This window comes from Macrosteles quadrilineatus, unplaced genomic scaffold (genome assembly GCF_028750875.1).
Source record: "Macrosteles quadrilineatus isolate MER2022 unplaced genomic scaffold, UCM_ALF_1.0 Scaffold_7__1_contigs__length_78375512, whole genome shotgun sequence".
Taxonomy (NCBI): domain Eukaryota; kingdom Metazoa; phylum Arthropoda; class Insecta; order Hemiptera; family Cicadellidae; genus Macrosteles; species Macrosteles quadrilineatus.
The window spans coordinates 61,893,780-61,909,250 of NW_026542600.1; the positions used below are offsets into that span (position 1 = coordinate 61,893,780).

Here is a 15,471-nt window from a genome sequence, read left to right on the forward strand (position 1 = left end):
CTCTCACCAAATTCTATCTGGTGAGGGGGTAAAAATTGCGGCCCCTACACTCTAGGCTTTATAATTTGATTTCTTCTGATTAAATTACAACTATGAAAAGATGCATTCAATTCCAAATTCAATTTATTCAACTCGTGTTGTGCAACTCAAAAGTTCACAGCCGAAATTTTACATTTATGGCTGGGACGTCTGATTTGGTCTGTGGGTAAAATTCCAGGGAGAAACATCCACGGCAGTTCAAAGAGCAATGGTACAGATCAACAGATGTAACCTGGCACATGAGACTGACGAGTCCGGACGGGAGGGGGCGGAAAACCCTAACTATTCCTATCCTAAGAATATTGGCTCGGGCCGCTGCTGCCTACTGTCGATGCAGAAATTATGTAGACTCGAATTTGTACGATTTGTACATGAGAGTACACGATTTCTACCTAAAATCCATGTGCCAGGTTACATCTGTTGATCAATTAATCTGTCCAGACATGCTGAAAATACTACCTGTTTGAAAATTGTGTGCCTATGTTAGGAAACATAGCCTATGCATAAAATGGGTTAATGTGTTATTTTGTAATTAGGATAACAATTTACAAATAAGCAGTGTAGACAATTTCTAACTTTATTTTAATGAATGCAAGCAAATTTCATACAAAAAACATTTGAAATATTCTTTTACAGAGATTATAATTTTTAATTATAGCTGTAGGAATTCAACAACTTAAAACTAGAGCCTCGTATGTGTGATATTTCAACTCTTCTCCTCCATATGGAATATAAAGGCATTGGTGACTTGGCTGGATCTAAAACATATTCACACACACTTCAGAAACATAAAATTGATTAATATGAATTTTATGAACACATCAGAAGGCAGTTTTTTCTGTCTAAGGGCCTGAGTTTGATTTTGTGAAATGGGGTATATACCTACTGTGGAGCCATTACTTAGTTGGGTGGTGCTTGCGGGAGGCATGCCCCCCCTTTTTGATTACTGTAATGCCTAAATCAAAACAGTCCCTTTAAACCCTAAATGGCTTTAGACCGTTGAACCCTTTCAGTGCTATGCAGAGTGGGGGGAGAGTGGGGTCACGAGGGGGGGGGGGCGAACCAGGGGGTCTGGGGCGTTCGAAAAATTTTTGTAAACTAAGTCTCCAAAATGGCAGTTTTATACAATTTCTTTGTCCAAAGTTAGTGTGACAAATTATTTTACGCAATGTGAGCAAAAAATATATGTATATGTATGCCTGAGGGGGGGGGGCGGTCGCCCTCTTTGCCCCCCCTCTGGATGTATTATGGAACGATATATCGTTTGCATTTCATCAGAATAGTGCTAACTGACGATATATTTTGCTGGCTCGACTTTCGACCATGTGAGATTTAACGCTGGGCATATCGGTTGACTTGGTTGTTGTTTCGAAACAGTGATGGTTTCTTTTGATTCCTCATACGATCAAGGCCTGATATATCGTTCCTTAGCACTTTTGAGAAGGAAAATTTTGTTTTTACCGATTTTTTTTCTCTCACACTGTGACATATCCCCCTCGGCTAGCCTAGCACTTTTCGGACGAAATAAGTAAATAACTCTAGAATTTTTCGGAAACTTACAAAATTCTAGCATCGATAGGGTTAATGCATTTAAAATAAATCTGTGTAATTTATGTAATGATCATACACTTTACTCATCAATTACCTATAGGTATACAGTACCACACCGTTAACATAAAGAAAATATGATAAGAGTTTTAAATAACAAAAAAAGCATCCTAAAAAATGATAACTACAGTAAGAAAGACCAACTTTGAAAAAAGTGTCAAGTGATCCCCATATCACCCTGCACTTATTGATTGTCAGTATATAAACTAAACATTAATGCAAACAATTTTCTAAAGGAAAAACTTACTTAAAAAAAAAACTGTATGCTACAAGAATACGTCAGTTTTAATTTTAACCATATTTATTTGAATGGAGAACAGATAGTTTTGCATCTACATACATATGCTACGTTTTAATTTTGTACGTTGTCTTGATGAGCCTAAATCTTCATAATAGAAATAGAGACAAATAAGTCTACTGTAAACAATTTTCAAATAAAATTCCAATTTTTAGACAACCCACATTTAAATTGTCTGTGTTGAGGGCTTTCCCCCCTGAAAATGATTCATGCTTTGGTCTTTGAACCATAATTTTTTTATGTAAGCTTCTCACAAATTAAAAACAGAATTCTTTATTTAACCCTGCATCTGGCAGCTACAAATCTCTGTACTGGCAGGCCATTTTTTACTGTATGTACGTAGGTTTCTTTCGAGCTATAACAATTGTGTTCTACCATACAAAAGTATAGGCCTATGCAATTGTATATTTTCTTTTTCAGGACATTACAAGGAATGAATTTTAACCATTGACGGATCTAATTTTTTTTAAACTGTTTACTTTGAAAGAAAAAAAATATAATTGGCCTATACAATTTTTCTAAAGTAGAAAAGGCTTGGGAAGATTACTAGAGATTTTTTTATTAGTAGTCTAATCTAAGATATAAAATACAATTTTATTCTCTAACTCTCAAAATATTGTTACATCACGGTAAATGAACAAACTATATATCAAAATAAACGTTAGAATCTCTGGTGTAAAATGATAAAAAGCAATATCTAATCTAATACAGTGATGTTTCCTGTGAATGTTCAGCAGTAAAGAAACTGATGCTCAAACGACTTGTGACTATTCATTTGCCAGTGGAGAAACTAGTTTAGCGACTAGTCAATAGTCGTGTGCCAGATGCAGGGTTAACTTTCCCATACAGTGCCTAGTTGTATTTCTGGTAAATTTCAACTACGGTATGTATTCTTAAAAAAATATTCAATAGAACTATGGATAACAACACAATTTACCTTCCCAGGAGTGAGTGTCCCATCATGCATTGTTCTACCCATGTACAAGTTTTCTCCATCCACAGTTTGTCCAACGACGACTGCCTCTGGTGGAACTCTCCCGTCACGATCTTCTACCCAGGCAACTTGATGACTGATCAGTACCTGTACAAATAACCCTTATAATGGGTGGACGGTGAGAGTAACTGTGATATCTTACAGAAAACAATAGTGTTACGTGCCCACAGCTCTCTAAAACTTGTTAATATGAACATTAAAGTGTACATTGAACAAACTTCAACTTGATACATTCTCTGTTTCAATAACAGAGTACTTTGTTCAGTGGAATGGAATCATTTCCAGGTATTTACAACGGCATTGTTGTCGGTCTTATCTGTCTGGGAGAGATGAAGGTTCGCCGTGGCGTCCAGCAGAGGCCCGCGGTAATGAATCACTATTGACTTAGTCGCAACAATAACATAACGATTAATTTTTTTCAGTTACCGGATACTCAAAAAACGAATTTTAAGCTGTTCGAGAAGTTTGGTTGGGTTGGGTTGGAACAGTGTCATCTAACCTAACCTATCCTAGCCATTGTGTGTTTTCTCCAAATTTATAAAGCGTGTGATAAAAAACCTTTTCAAAATATTGTATTCTTTATTATTTATTGCCTATAAAATGTTTCAATAAGTCATAGAAGAGTAATTAAACACATTTTTTATTTTTTTGTTCAGAGGGACCCAAAACGGATCTTTCCACCCAAAACTCAAAGTCAAAAATTTTTACAAAAAAAATACTTTCTCAATCTAAGAAGAATCTTAACAAGAACCACCTAAAGCCTGTAGTCTCATAGTCTACCATTGGATTTCTGGGGTGAGAGCCCAAGTAGTCAGAAGGCACTGCTCAAATAATGTCTAATAAGTAAATCAAATAAATTTGATGGAGCTCATCTTATCCCTAAATCATAATTTTCTTACTACACCTATTCTAGCATGGGTATGATCAATATACGCCTTTATAGTCAAATCAAATTTATGGTATTTCATGGATTAAGAATACAAGTTGAAGTAAAAGAGTTGGCAAGATTTTATTTCGTAAAAACAATCATGTAATACAGCATGCATAGCTATAACATGCATATAGCCATTGAGTATACACGTTACGTGTATACTTAATGGTATAGCTTACACACAAAACTAATCTGCCCAATAAAAAGGACATTTTTCTATCCTAAATATAAATTTGTATTAAAGCTTTTGAAAATGTAATACATTTTGTTCACTGTTCAGTTTATTGAAAAAATAGTGAGGTACATTTAATGACTAATTTCTTTCCAAGTTGTATTCAAAGAAAATAAATTATAATTTGTATCCCCATTTATCCTACTAAAATTCAGCATTATTTCATCATTCATATACTGTATAGCTTGTCACTGGAAAATGTTATTCAACATTTTAAAGAAGGTAATAATTATGGTGCTGCTAAAAAAAAACACTTGGAATTTAGGGTGGATTAAAAAAACATGCTGTATGACAAAGCTATCCAGCATATATAGCTCGTTCGCATTTCATTTATAGTTTTCATTTAGAAAATATTAAGCCCGTGCAGGACTTTATATACACCCTGTAGGCCTATAATCCTTGTTGGAAAGTATTAATTTTTGCTATAATTTTGTTTTATGGAAAATTTGAGTGTGATAAAAAATATTTAACTTTAGAAAAAAGCAAGTTCCTCTAAAATATTAATGCAGGGAAAAGTAAAAAGTTCAACTCCAATCTCATTACAGTATTAAAAGTGTCATCCTTCTCACCTCAAACTGATTCACTTCATGTTCCTTGCCTCCCCAAGGCACGTAAGCCTTGTGATGAGAAGGTGCGATCTTGGCTGGAAGCAAATCACCTCCATGATAAGCTCTACCCGCGTACAGGGGACCTCCGTCCTTGTCTCTTCCCGCATAAACCGCATTTTGTGGAATCTCCCCTGGCTCGCAGTGGATCCAGTGCAGTTCACCTTGGCAGTGAAGTGGACGAGCCCCCTGCAGCCAACCATAACCTGCACACATTTTGTTAATATGTGATGAGATCTCATAAATGGTGAAGGGGTGCCTTAGCATTTACCTACTACAAGCTCGTGGAATTCATTTTACTTTCTCCTACCAAGCCACCTCTAATACAAGGCCGCGGCTAGCGAAACATGGCAACGTCGCATCCGTGTCTTGATGTGCGGTCGTCTTACCATTATAGTGAACGGAGGAGTCGCGTTTCTACTACCCTTAATCATTAGTAATGACATTGAGCTTGTTACTACAGCATGTCAGATAGATGTGATGTGCCTAGATGCAAGAATAATTACGAAAGCTCAATTAAAAATGAATAATACATACAGTGTTCTAAGATTCTAAGCAATCCACCGCGTCAGTAACTATGGCTTCCTGCTATTCTTCGGTCAAATTAGACATCTTAAAACAATTCTCGTTTTTGCGTGAAACATTTTCAAGAATATGAACATAGATTTGAAAAAAATGTAAGAATAAGACATTGATTTGTGTAAATATAGACGCGAGAAGTGATTTATAGGTGAGAATGCAGTATGATTTCCTTATTTATTTGTCCATCTTATTGATAAAAGCTGCTGTTAAGTGATTAAAATAACTTAAATAAATAGCACTTCAAAGAAATAAACCGGTGTTTCTGTTAAGTAGGCATACTAGTAAAAAATATGTAGCCTACTGCACCATCTAAAAATAAAAGCATCATAGTCTCCAACTCCAGTCTGAATGTTGATGTGAAAAAAATTCTCTTAATATTGTGGAATATTGTGGAATATTGTGGAGGCTTGGATTCTGAAATCATTTAAAAAATGGCAAACGCTTTGCATGGTAATTATTCGAAGAAAATAAATTATTTAGTCAGTATGCCTTCAAAATGGAAATTTCAAATTTTGTTGTCGCTAACTTATGATTTCCTCAGGTAGACTAAAACACAATATTCCTATTGAAAATTGAAGATTAATTTTATTTAAGAAATTGTTAGATGCTAGTCTCTACAAATCCCAAAGTCTCTACAAATAGTGGCAATAAGTTAGTCCTACTACTGTATTACCATTATTGGTATAGTAGCTATATTTTGTAAAATTTAAGCCCTGCCTGTCTAGTAGTTTTTACTATGTTGAATAACAGACATATAATACGAACACCGTGAGATTGTTATTTAATAGTATTATAGATTATCAAAAATGAACAAAGTAAATATGTAAAGTCCATCTATTTCCACATTCATTGTACTTACAATATGATAAATGCAACCAAAAACATTACGTTTGTATCTTTAGTTTTAGACATATTGTGGTATGTTGCAATTTTTCGCTAAATAAACAATCTAGATTCTAATTTGTCTATTTTACTATACCCTAAAATCCACTAAAATATGTAATTTAAATACTTTCATTCATTGATACAGAGCAGCTATACTCTCATTGATGTTTATAGCCTAGCACGAGTGCCGGACCCAGGCGGCGGGTGAGTGCGGCGTTGCCAGTTCGAACGTCGCGGCCTTGTATTAGAGGTGGCTGTGCTTAAATGCTATATGACTAGATGGGAGGAAACTAAGAAAAATCACAGGAATGATCACGGCTCGTGGTTACATACGGTGCTTGAGGATCCAGAATGGTGATACAGCATGCAAGAAATGTGAGCAGCAGTATGAGACTGAGGGACCATATAATTCATGGCTGTAAATTCTATGAATGAGGTAACGGAAAGCACTCTTGAAACCATGCCAATGAGCAGACACCTTCCTCAGAAAGAGATATTGTAGAGCATGCTGCAGTTCATAAAGATGTTAGCATTTGCTATTATTATTCTTTATTTAAAATTTAAATTTCATAAAAGCCCTTAGTATCACATATAGATCTAGGAAATAATTTGAAAAAATATCTCTGTCCCTTCTCTAAATTACATTTAGACATTTACATACACTTTATATCTGTAGATTTGCTGTCTTGTAAGCTTTTTGATTTATATTACAAGATAATGCCATAAAACCATTGTTTTCTCAGCCACTGTTTATGACCCTACTTTAAATGTTTACTACTATTTCACAAGAACTGGGAAAGAAGGGATTTTGTATGACACAAGGCTTTGTTATCAGTGGCAATGTCTAAACATCATGGCCTTGAATTAAGCTGCACTTGTGTCTGGAACAATTAGTCTTGACAGTTAGCTTCCATTATATTTCAAGCACATTGTTCATCAGTTGTTCATATTTACCTTCAATATGATTCATGAGAGAATATTTCAGTAACAATTTTGCATTATATTTTGCTATTTTTCCCCTACCATTCTTTACAGTAATAATAATGATATTCAAAACATTTAGGAATGACTAACGTATGTATAGTAATGTGGTATGAACAAACAACAAAACATAGAGGAAAGTTGAAGAGGGAATGAAATCTCATACAGGTAATGATGAGTAGTTTCATAGGTGTAATCGATTATTACATTTACTGCTACAGGGAAGGTAATCGTGCTCTTAGGAAAATTTCAATAGATAAGTGTAAAATTTTAAAAATCACCAAATCTTGTTAAATATACATATCTAAAACATGTAAACTGCAAAAGATTACTTATCCTACATACAAATAAACATGGGAATGTTAAATTTAAAGTTTTTCAAACTTTTATCCGTAACAATTTAGTGTACAACAAGGTAGCGTATACTTCACATACCTTGGTTTGGTGGTATCCATGCACCGGAAGGAGGATAAGCACCAGGAGGTGGTGGAGGATAAGCGCCAGGAGGTGGTAGAGGATAAGCGCCAGGGGTTGGTGGAGGATAAGCGCCAGGAGGTGGTGGAGGAAAACCTCCTGGCACTTCTTGGTGAGGTGGATATCCTCCAAAGCCACCGAACTGGTAACCTGTAAAGAACCATGATCTAGCTAGATAGGCATATGATGGAGAATTTATCATGTGATGGAACAGATTTCTCAAACCTGATAAATTCTCAGCATGGCTACAAAACTCTGGGTTTAAAAAGTCACCTTGTGCATGACGGATCATTCCTACTGTTATGAAACTCTATAAAACAATAGGTCTTTGTGCATTCATGTTCTATCAGTTTTAACCTTTCAGAGGTCATTTGAGATTTCAAAACAGGATATAATGCACCAGTCTATTATTTACAGGTTAAGAAAACAAAAATACAACTATTTAAGATAACAAACTTTTTGGGATGCCACATCTTCAAAAGACCAAGTTCAACAGTTTACTTTGACTGTGTAATCCTATCATTTAATTTCACATTTACAAAAGTAAATTTATTTTTTGTGGTCATAAAAATTAAAATTCATTTAATTTTGGCAACAAAGATGTAGGTTAATGATCAAAACAGAGTGTAAAAATTACTAAATTGCTGTTCAAAATAAACATTTAAAAAGTGGTACATTTTAAAATTCTCACCTGACATGATAATTGAGCTACACTGAAGCTGGACCTACTAGCTCAGAGCTGCAGCTACAGCTAACAAAGATCCACCTGTTATCACTAACAGCTAGCTGATAATACCTACACCGCACACTAAAATGTGACTCACTCTCAGTGTTTCATAACTTAAACCTCATTTGCACCTGTGTTCTCATTAGCAAGGTCTTGACAAATACATCACCTCAGCCATTCTCCTAAAAAAATTTGTCAAAGTACAAAAATATGCTACGAATTGGTACCAGTGATGCCCATCTGAAAATTACTTTCAAGTTAATTAAATGATTTAATTAAAAGTGAAAAATTCATTTATAACAATATAGAAAATTGAGTCGTAGTTTCAAAACCTGTCCAAAAAGTCAATTTTACAGGAGGGAGAAAATTTGGTTTCACTACGATTATTTTCAAAGATTTTTGAGTAATTAATATATGAATATCATGTTTAATCGCAAAAAACCCAAATGAAACAATACACAAATTCATAAACACTGTAGAAAATGTTTAAATAAATTGTTGTTTGGATAAGGCAGGTTTTGGAATTGCTGTTGGCTTAAGGCAGTTTTTGGAATAGACCCAGCTGGATAAGGCAGGTTTTGGAAGAAATTTGGAACAAGCATCTACAGCCGGAGCACCAAAACCAATATTAAAATGTAAATTCACATAGTTTCTGAAGAATGATTTCTTTGTCTTCAATGATGTGTCCTCACAACTTGAATTATACATTCTCCACAGCTTGTTCAAGTCCAAGTCACTAGAAATATACTGTCTCTTATCTACCTCTACAGTAATGCTCCTCAAGTACTTGAATTGGCAAGCTGCCCCGGACGCAGCAGCTGAGGGGCGCCACGCCGCGGCTATTTGTATTAACATAGTATTAAAAATATGCTAATGCAATTATTACTGGTGGGGAGAGGGGGCGCCACGACCACGTTTGCTCCGGGCGCCGCCAACCCTAGGGGCCCTGCTTTGCAGAATATGGTTTATGTTACCTTGCCAGAATGATCCTATGTAGTTGTCAAACACGACAGCTGTTTCGTGCTACAATGAGCACATCATCAAAGTGAAGAAACACAAAATCAAATCATTACGCCCGCGGTTGAGCACGTCAAAAAACACATAAAGTACATGAAGTTCACACAAAAACACATAATACAAACACTTGGCCAAGTACCGCGAACACGCCACGCGGCGCCGGTAATGTGTAGGTCATGACTGGCGCGTGGTCACGGTGGTAGCGGAGACATCCACTTCCCTCCCCATCACCTGTTGTTTATCAGGACTCTTGCGCTGATTGGTCGAATTCATGATGCGGATGGCGGTGTTATAAATAATATTCGATTTGAATGACAGCTGCTCATTCAAGATATGGTCAGGATGTGTTCTAGCTGCTCTGTAGATTTCAAATTCTTCTATTGTATCCATGCGCCTCTTATTGTTGCAAAAATGCATGACTTCTAAATTTGTTTCTATGTCAGTGTAGTTATGGTTATGGTTAATGAGATGGTCGGCGAAAGCGGATTTGTTGTTTCTTTTTGGTAAATGTTCTTTAAATCTGGTTTTGAATGAACGAGCAGTTTGTCCGATATAAAAAATTAAGGTTACACATTAAGGTTACAAACCCTCAGGCTCCCGTCTTAAGAGGATTACCAAAGATTCATAAACCTAATGTACCAATAAGACCCCTTGTCAATTTTAGGTCATCCCCTGCATACAAGATCTCGCAAAAACTAGATAAAATAATCAGGAGAGAAATAGTTCTTGAAAATGACTATAGCGTAAAAAACACTGTAGACGTAGTTAACAAATTAACAAACATTGAATTAAAAGGGTCATACATGCTTGCATCTTTCGATGTCGTTAATTTATACACCAACGTGCCTGTTAGAGAAACAATCCACATCCTAGAAACTAACTTAAATAAAAATTCTTCTTTGTCGACAGTTGCTAAAAGGGAACTAATAAAATTAACAGAATGCATTTTAAATCAAAATTACTTCACATTCAATGGTCAATTTTACAAACAGAACGAAGGACTAACCATGGGCTGCCCTCTGTCGAGTATTTTATCAGAATTGTTTATGAACCACATAGAGAACGAATTTTTATGGTCAGATTTGAACCGACATAGAGGAAAAATCATACATTACAGCCGTTATGTTGACGATACATTAGTGTTGTTCAATGGAAACCAGAGGCAGATCAACTTACTAGCCAACTATTTGAACGCCGTCCACCGTAACATAACCTTCACACTAGAAACTGAGAAAAATAAATCCATAAATTTCTTAGATGTATCAATAACCAGAACAGATAAAGGTATTGATTTTAATATCTACAGGAAGCCAACAACGACGGATCAAACAATCCATTCATCCTCACACCACCCTCATAACCACAAAACAGCAGCTTTCAACAGTTACGTTCACAGACTATTATCCATACCGTTGAGTAATGAAAACTATAGAAATGAAGTCGACACCTTAAAACACATAGCAGTGGCCAATGGTTACAACAGCTCGTTAATTGACAAACTGATAAGGAAACACAACAACAAGACCAGACAAAGCAACACAACAAATAACAAACAGTATGTCAGCGCTGAATTTGGCACAGTCCTAAATAATACCCTAACTAAACAGATGGCCCGAAATAATATTACGATAGCCTACACAACTTCCAATAAACTTTCCAACATCCTACAACAGACCAAGAACAATCCGTAGTAAAGTGAATGGTACAGGAGTTTATAAAATCAAGTGTGACAACTGCCCACGTTTTTATATCGGACAAACTGCTCGTTCATTCAAAACCAGATTTAAAGAACATTTACCAAAAAGAAACAACAAATCCGCTTTCGCCGACCATCTCATTAACCATAACCATAACTACACTGACATAGAAACAAATTTAGAAGTCATGCATTTTTGCAACAATAAGAGGCGCATGGATACAATAGAAGAATTTGAAATCTACAGAGCAGCTAGAACACATCCTGACCATATCTTGAATGAGCAGCTGTCATTCAAATCGAATATTATTTATAACACCGCCATCCGCATCATGAATTCGACCAATCAGCGCAAGGGTCCTGATAAACAACAGGTGATGGGGAGGGAAGTGGATGTCTCCGCTACCACCGTGACCACGCGCCAGTCATGACCTACACATTACCGGCGCCGCGTCGCGTGTTCGCGGTACTTGGCCAAGTGTTTGTATTATGTGTTTTTGTGTGAACTTCATGTACTTTATGTGTTTTTTGACGTGCTCAACCGCGGGCGAAATGATTTGATTTTGTGTTTCTTCACTTTGATGATGTGCTCATTGTAGCACGAAACAGCTGTCGTGTTTGACAACTACATAGGATCATTCTGGCAAGGTAACATAAACCAAATTCTGCTAATTTTAATGATCCAGAGGCTATCCATCATGGCCCTGCTTTGCCTTGTAACATTTCTTACAAACATTTTGTACTCTGTTTTTTTTTTGCCGAAAAGAGACAAAAAAGTTTTTTGCACACTGGCACTTTGTCTGGAACACCAGGCTGATGAGTTGCCTTTTTTACAAAATGGGTAATTGTTATTCCTTTTCTGGAGCTGTTCTCGATTTTTTGACGACTTCTCCGTGGTGCAGAAATTGTGCAGTACTTTAAAATTGGATGGTCTTGCACTACCGGTACCTTCTTTGTCCAAGAGTTAAAAATTTTATGTAAATGGTTAATGTCCCTTTTGGTCAATGACTGGCATTTAAATAAAACTTTTTGTTGAGTGTCCACAGTCAGGAAGGCTTGGATTGCCCTTTGAAGAGTATGTGGAAAAAAGTTACTATTTTAGGCTATATGGTACGAATAATCAGTTCTAGTAAGTCTATGCCAGAAACACTGGTAGTTTATTGAATAGTGATAACGAGACTAACTACTACAAAGCATTTGTACGTACACATGTCAAATAAATGGCTTAGGCCTATACATAAATTCGTTGTTTTCAACAGTAAAATTTCACCAACAGGTTGAATTTAATTTGTTTAGGGGGTACAGTTTCTTACCTGGGCTATGCTAATATCGATTGAAACTATCGATTCGATTAGTAAACCTTCATGCAATTTTTTCACCATCAGCAAGTTTGGTTGGTTAGGTTAGGTTACGATAGTTTAATTTTATAATAGACATACTTTAAAAGGGTACAGTTTCTTAACTGGGCTATGCTAATATCGATTGAAACTATCGATTTGATTAGTAAACCTTCATGCGATTTTTCACCATCAGCAAGTTTGGTTGGTTATGTTAGGTACGATCGTGAAGACAGCTATCGCCAGCTGTCAACCCTACATTTTCCCCGCTCCCACAACGATTTCCCCTCTTCACCCTCTAGACCAATCAGATACCGCCTAGGTTTGAGCAGTTCAGTCGATGCACAAAAAAAGACCTCGCATTTAAATTTATCTTCTATGGAAAATTAATAGTTTTCCGAACTAAAACTAATAACTGTGCATAGGTAATACTCTTATATAGCATATATACGCACCAAAAAGTATAAATAAATCCAAACATTATATTTTAACATATATACAGGGTGTCCGGTCATAAGTGTTAAATAAAATTTTGCATTAAACTACATGGTAATGGTGACATAAAGACGCACATTTGAGGTTCCCAACCTCAACCGTTAGGGAATAACAAATAAATTAACCCTCCGAGTGTCATGCGTCGCTGCAGCGACGCGTAACGCACTTTGTATAGTGTCGTGCGTCGCTGCAGCGACTCGCGAACACTGTTTACGGCGAAGGCTCTATGACTAACTGAATCGGACTGTACTGGATTGAGTTAGGTATCGTTCTGTCCGTAATATTCTAAGCTTTCTGCAGAGGTCTGTCTCTAAGCACTATTCATTTTAGTTCCGAAAATATTGTAGCAGACAGCTGACTGAGCTGACGTGCGTGTATTTGTAAACAGCTAGGTTACCCTCGGACCGATGACTGATGTGTTTTATTACGTTTATCATTGTTTTAGTGTTAAAAATCAAAAGTAGTGATATACGTGGTGCATTATAAGAAGATTTAAGTGGTTTTGAAGTGCTGGTTGATGATCCTGAAGAAGTAGGTAGTGATATTGATGTAAATTATCAGCCAGATTCCTAGCTATGGTTGGGCTATGCATTCTTAGCTAAACGCTATGTACTGAAATCTGTTTTTTGCCCATAACTTTTTTATTTGCAAATCTACTTCCTTATATTATTATAGATTTGTAATCCTCATAAAATTTAGAACAAAGTGGCTATTTTCAAATATTTATAGGCCTATAATTTATACAATTTCATTGAGCGCAAACTTATTTTTTTTTGAAAATTTTCGAAATTATACATTTTTTTACCTAAAAAAATTTTTTTTTTTTTAATCTTCCTTATGTTTTATATATAATATTGAAGCCCAAGATTTTCCAAACAAAATGGTATATAGAACAGTATAATTAACATTGTTTTTAAGCTTCTCAGATCAGTTTTAATAAAACCTTGCAAATGAGCAAAAAATAGGCTGACATTAAGGCCAAAACACGTGACACTCGGAGGGTTAAGGTTTTCCAAAAATTATTGTAGTTGTTATGAAAAAGGTTATATAACTCTGTTAAAAATACACTAATTGTTAATTTAAATGTCATTTTCAGAATCCTCACAAAATTTTAAATATATATAACACATAATCGTTGGGGTACGGAAAAATATTCTATTTAAATTTCTTCGTTAAACAATTATTTTTAATATCGACGAAAATTTAAATAACATTCAGGAATTTATTTCTCGGTTACCGAGATCCGATGAGTTAAACAAATACTACTAAAAACTTCCTTATTTAAAGGGCTTTACAATGATGTATAACTACAATTATCTACTGTCAAATCTATGGTAAATTTTAAGTACTATTGTGAAAAATCACGGTTAAACCAAAACAGATATTGTAAAAAAATAATGCATTTTGCTTACTATTTTATGAGCGGACCACTGGTGATGAGGGTTTGTGTAATTTATGATTGACCAGACTACCCTTTTATCAAACTAATGAGTTTTTCTTAGACTTTCTAAATTTTTTATAAAAAAAAAAAAAAAAATACATTAGTAAAAACACACAATACAAATCAAATCTATGACATACTTCGTCCGAAGCACAACTTAACGTGGAATCACAGTTTTGGTGTAAAGTGCCCTCCGTATTCCCGCAAGCAACCCTAGCTCGCTTATGAATCGCGCCAACTGTGACCTCATACGTCAATTTTATCCTTTCTTTCCCAGCACCCTCAAAGATTATCTACTGTAACTCAACTTCAGAGTTTACAACAGTCGAGTAAACTAGACTTTATATGTAACCCCAAACAAAAAAATCTAATGGGCTCAAGTCTGGAGATCGAGGAGGCCATGTCACACTTCCTCCACGTCCAATCCATGTCGGGTAGTTTTGGTATAGCCACAACCGAACTTCCGCGAGTTAATTGCAATCTTATCTGAAATATGAAAAATATACGAACCGTAACTTGATCACAAACACATTTTGCTACTATATGTTTCTTTTCTTAGCTTTATAGTTATAAAAAAGCGTTGCATGCGAGAAAGAAATACAAATTATTCGTTGCCTGCAGTTAAATGTAGTATTCTTCACAATAGCTTTTCTTTGCCCTACCATGTTTTTTCACAACAATGATTGAATTACATTAGGAAATTTGAAACTTGGTAAAAACTATTATACACCATTGTAAAGCCCTTTAAATAAGGAAGTTTTTAGTAATATTTGTTAAACTCAGCGGATCTTGGTAACCGAGAAATAAATCGCTGAATGTTATTTAAATTTTCGTCGGTATTAAAAATAATTGTTTAACGAAGAAATTTAAGTAGAATATTTTTCCGTACCCCAACAATTATGTGTTATATATATTTAAAATTTTGTGAGGATTCTGAAAATGACATTTAAATTAACAATTAGTGCATTTTTAACAGAGTAATATAACTTTTTTCATAACAACTACAATAATTTTTGAAAAATCTTAATTTATTTGTTATTCCCTATCGGTTGAGGTTGGGAACCTCAAATGTGCGTCATTATGTCACCATTACCATGTAGTTTGATGCAAAATTTTATTTAACACTTAT

General features: G+C 35.3%; 1 protein-coding gene across 1 annotated transcript; it reads right to left on the bottom strand.

Moving 5' to 3' along the window:
* Nucleotides 1-627: 627 nt before the first annotated feature.
* On the bottom strand, nucleotides 628-8,491 carry LOC128998581 (calcium-binding protein P-like). The gene is made up of 5 exons (XM_054424782.1): nucleotides 8,321-8,491; nucleotides 7,591-7,779; nucleotides 4,672-4,913; nucleotides 2,883-3,026; nucleotides 628-797 (listed from the first exon to the last, which is right to left on the bottom strand). The coding sequence occupies exons 1-5, from the start codon at nucleotides 8,325-8,327 to the stop codon at nucleotides 708-710; spliced, it is 672 nt and encodes a 223-aa protein (XP_054280757.1). The 5' UTR covers nucleotides 8,328-8,491; the 3' UTR covers nucleotides 628-707.
* Nucleotides 8,492-15,471: the final 6,980 nt, after the last annotated feature.

Coding starts and splice junctions, on each gene's coding strand:
- LOC128998581 (XM_054424782.1), bottom strand. Junction 4,914..7,590: donor ATGGATACCACCAAACCAAG/GTATGTGAAGTA, acceptor AAATGTGTGCAG/GTTATGGTTGGCTGCAGGGG. Junction 798..2,882: donor GGACACTCACTCCTGGGAAG/GTAAATTGTGTT, acceptor AATATGTTTTAG/ATCCAGCCAAGTCACCAATG.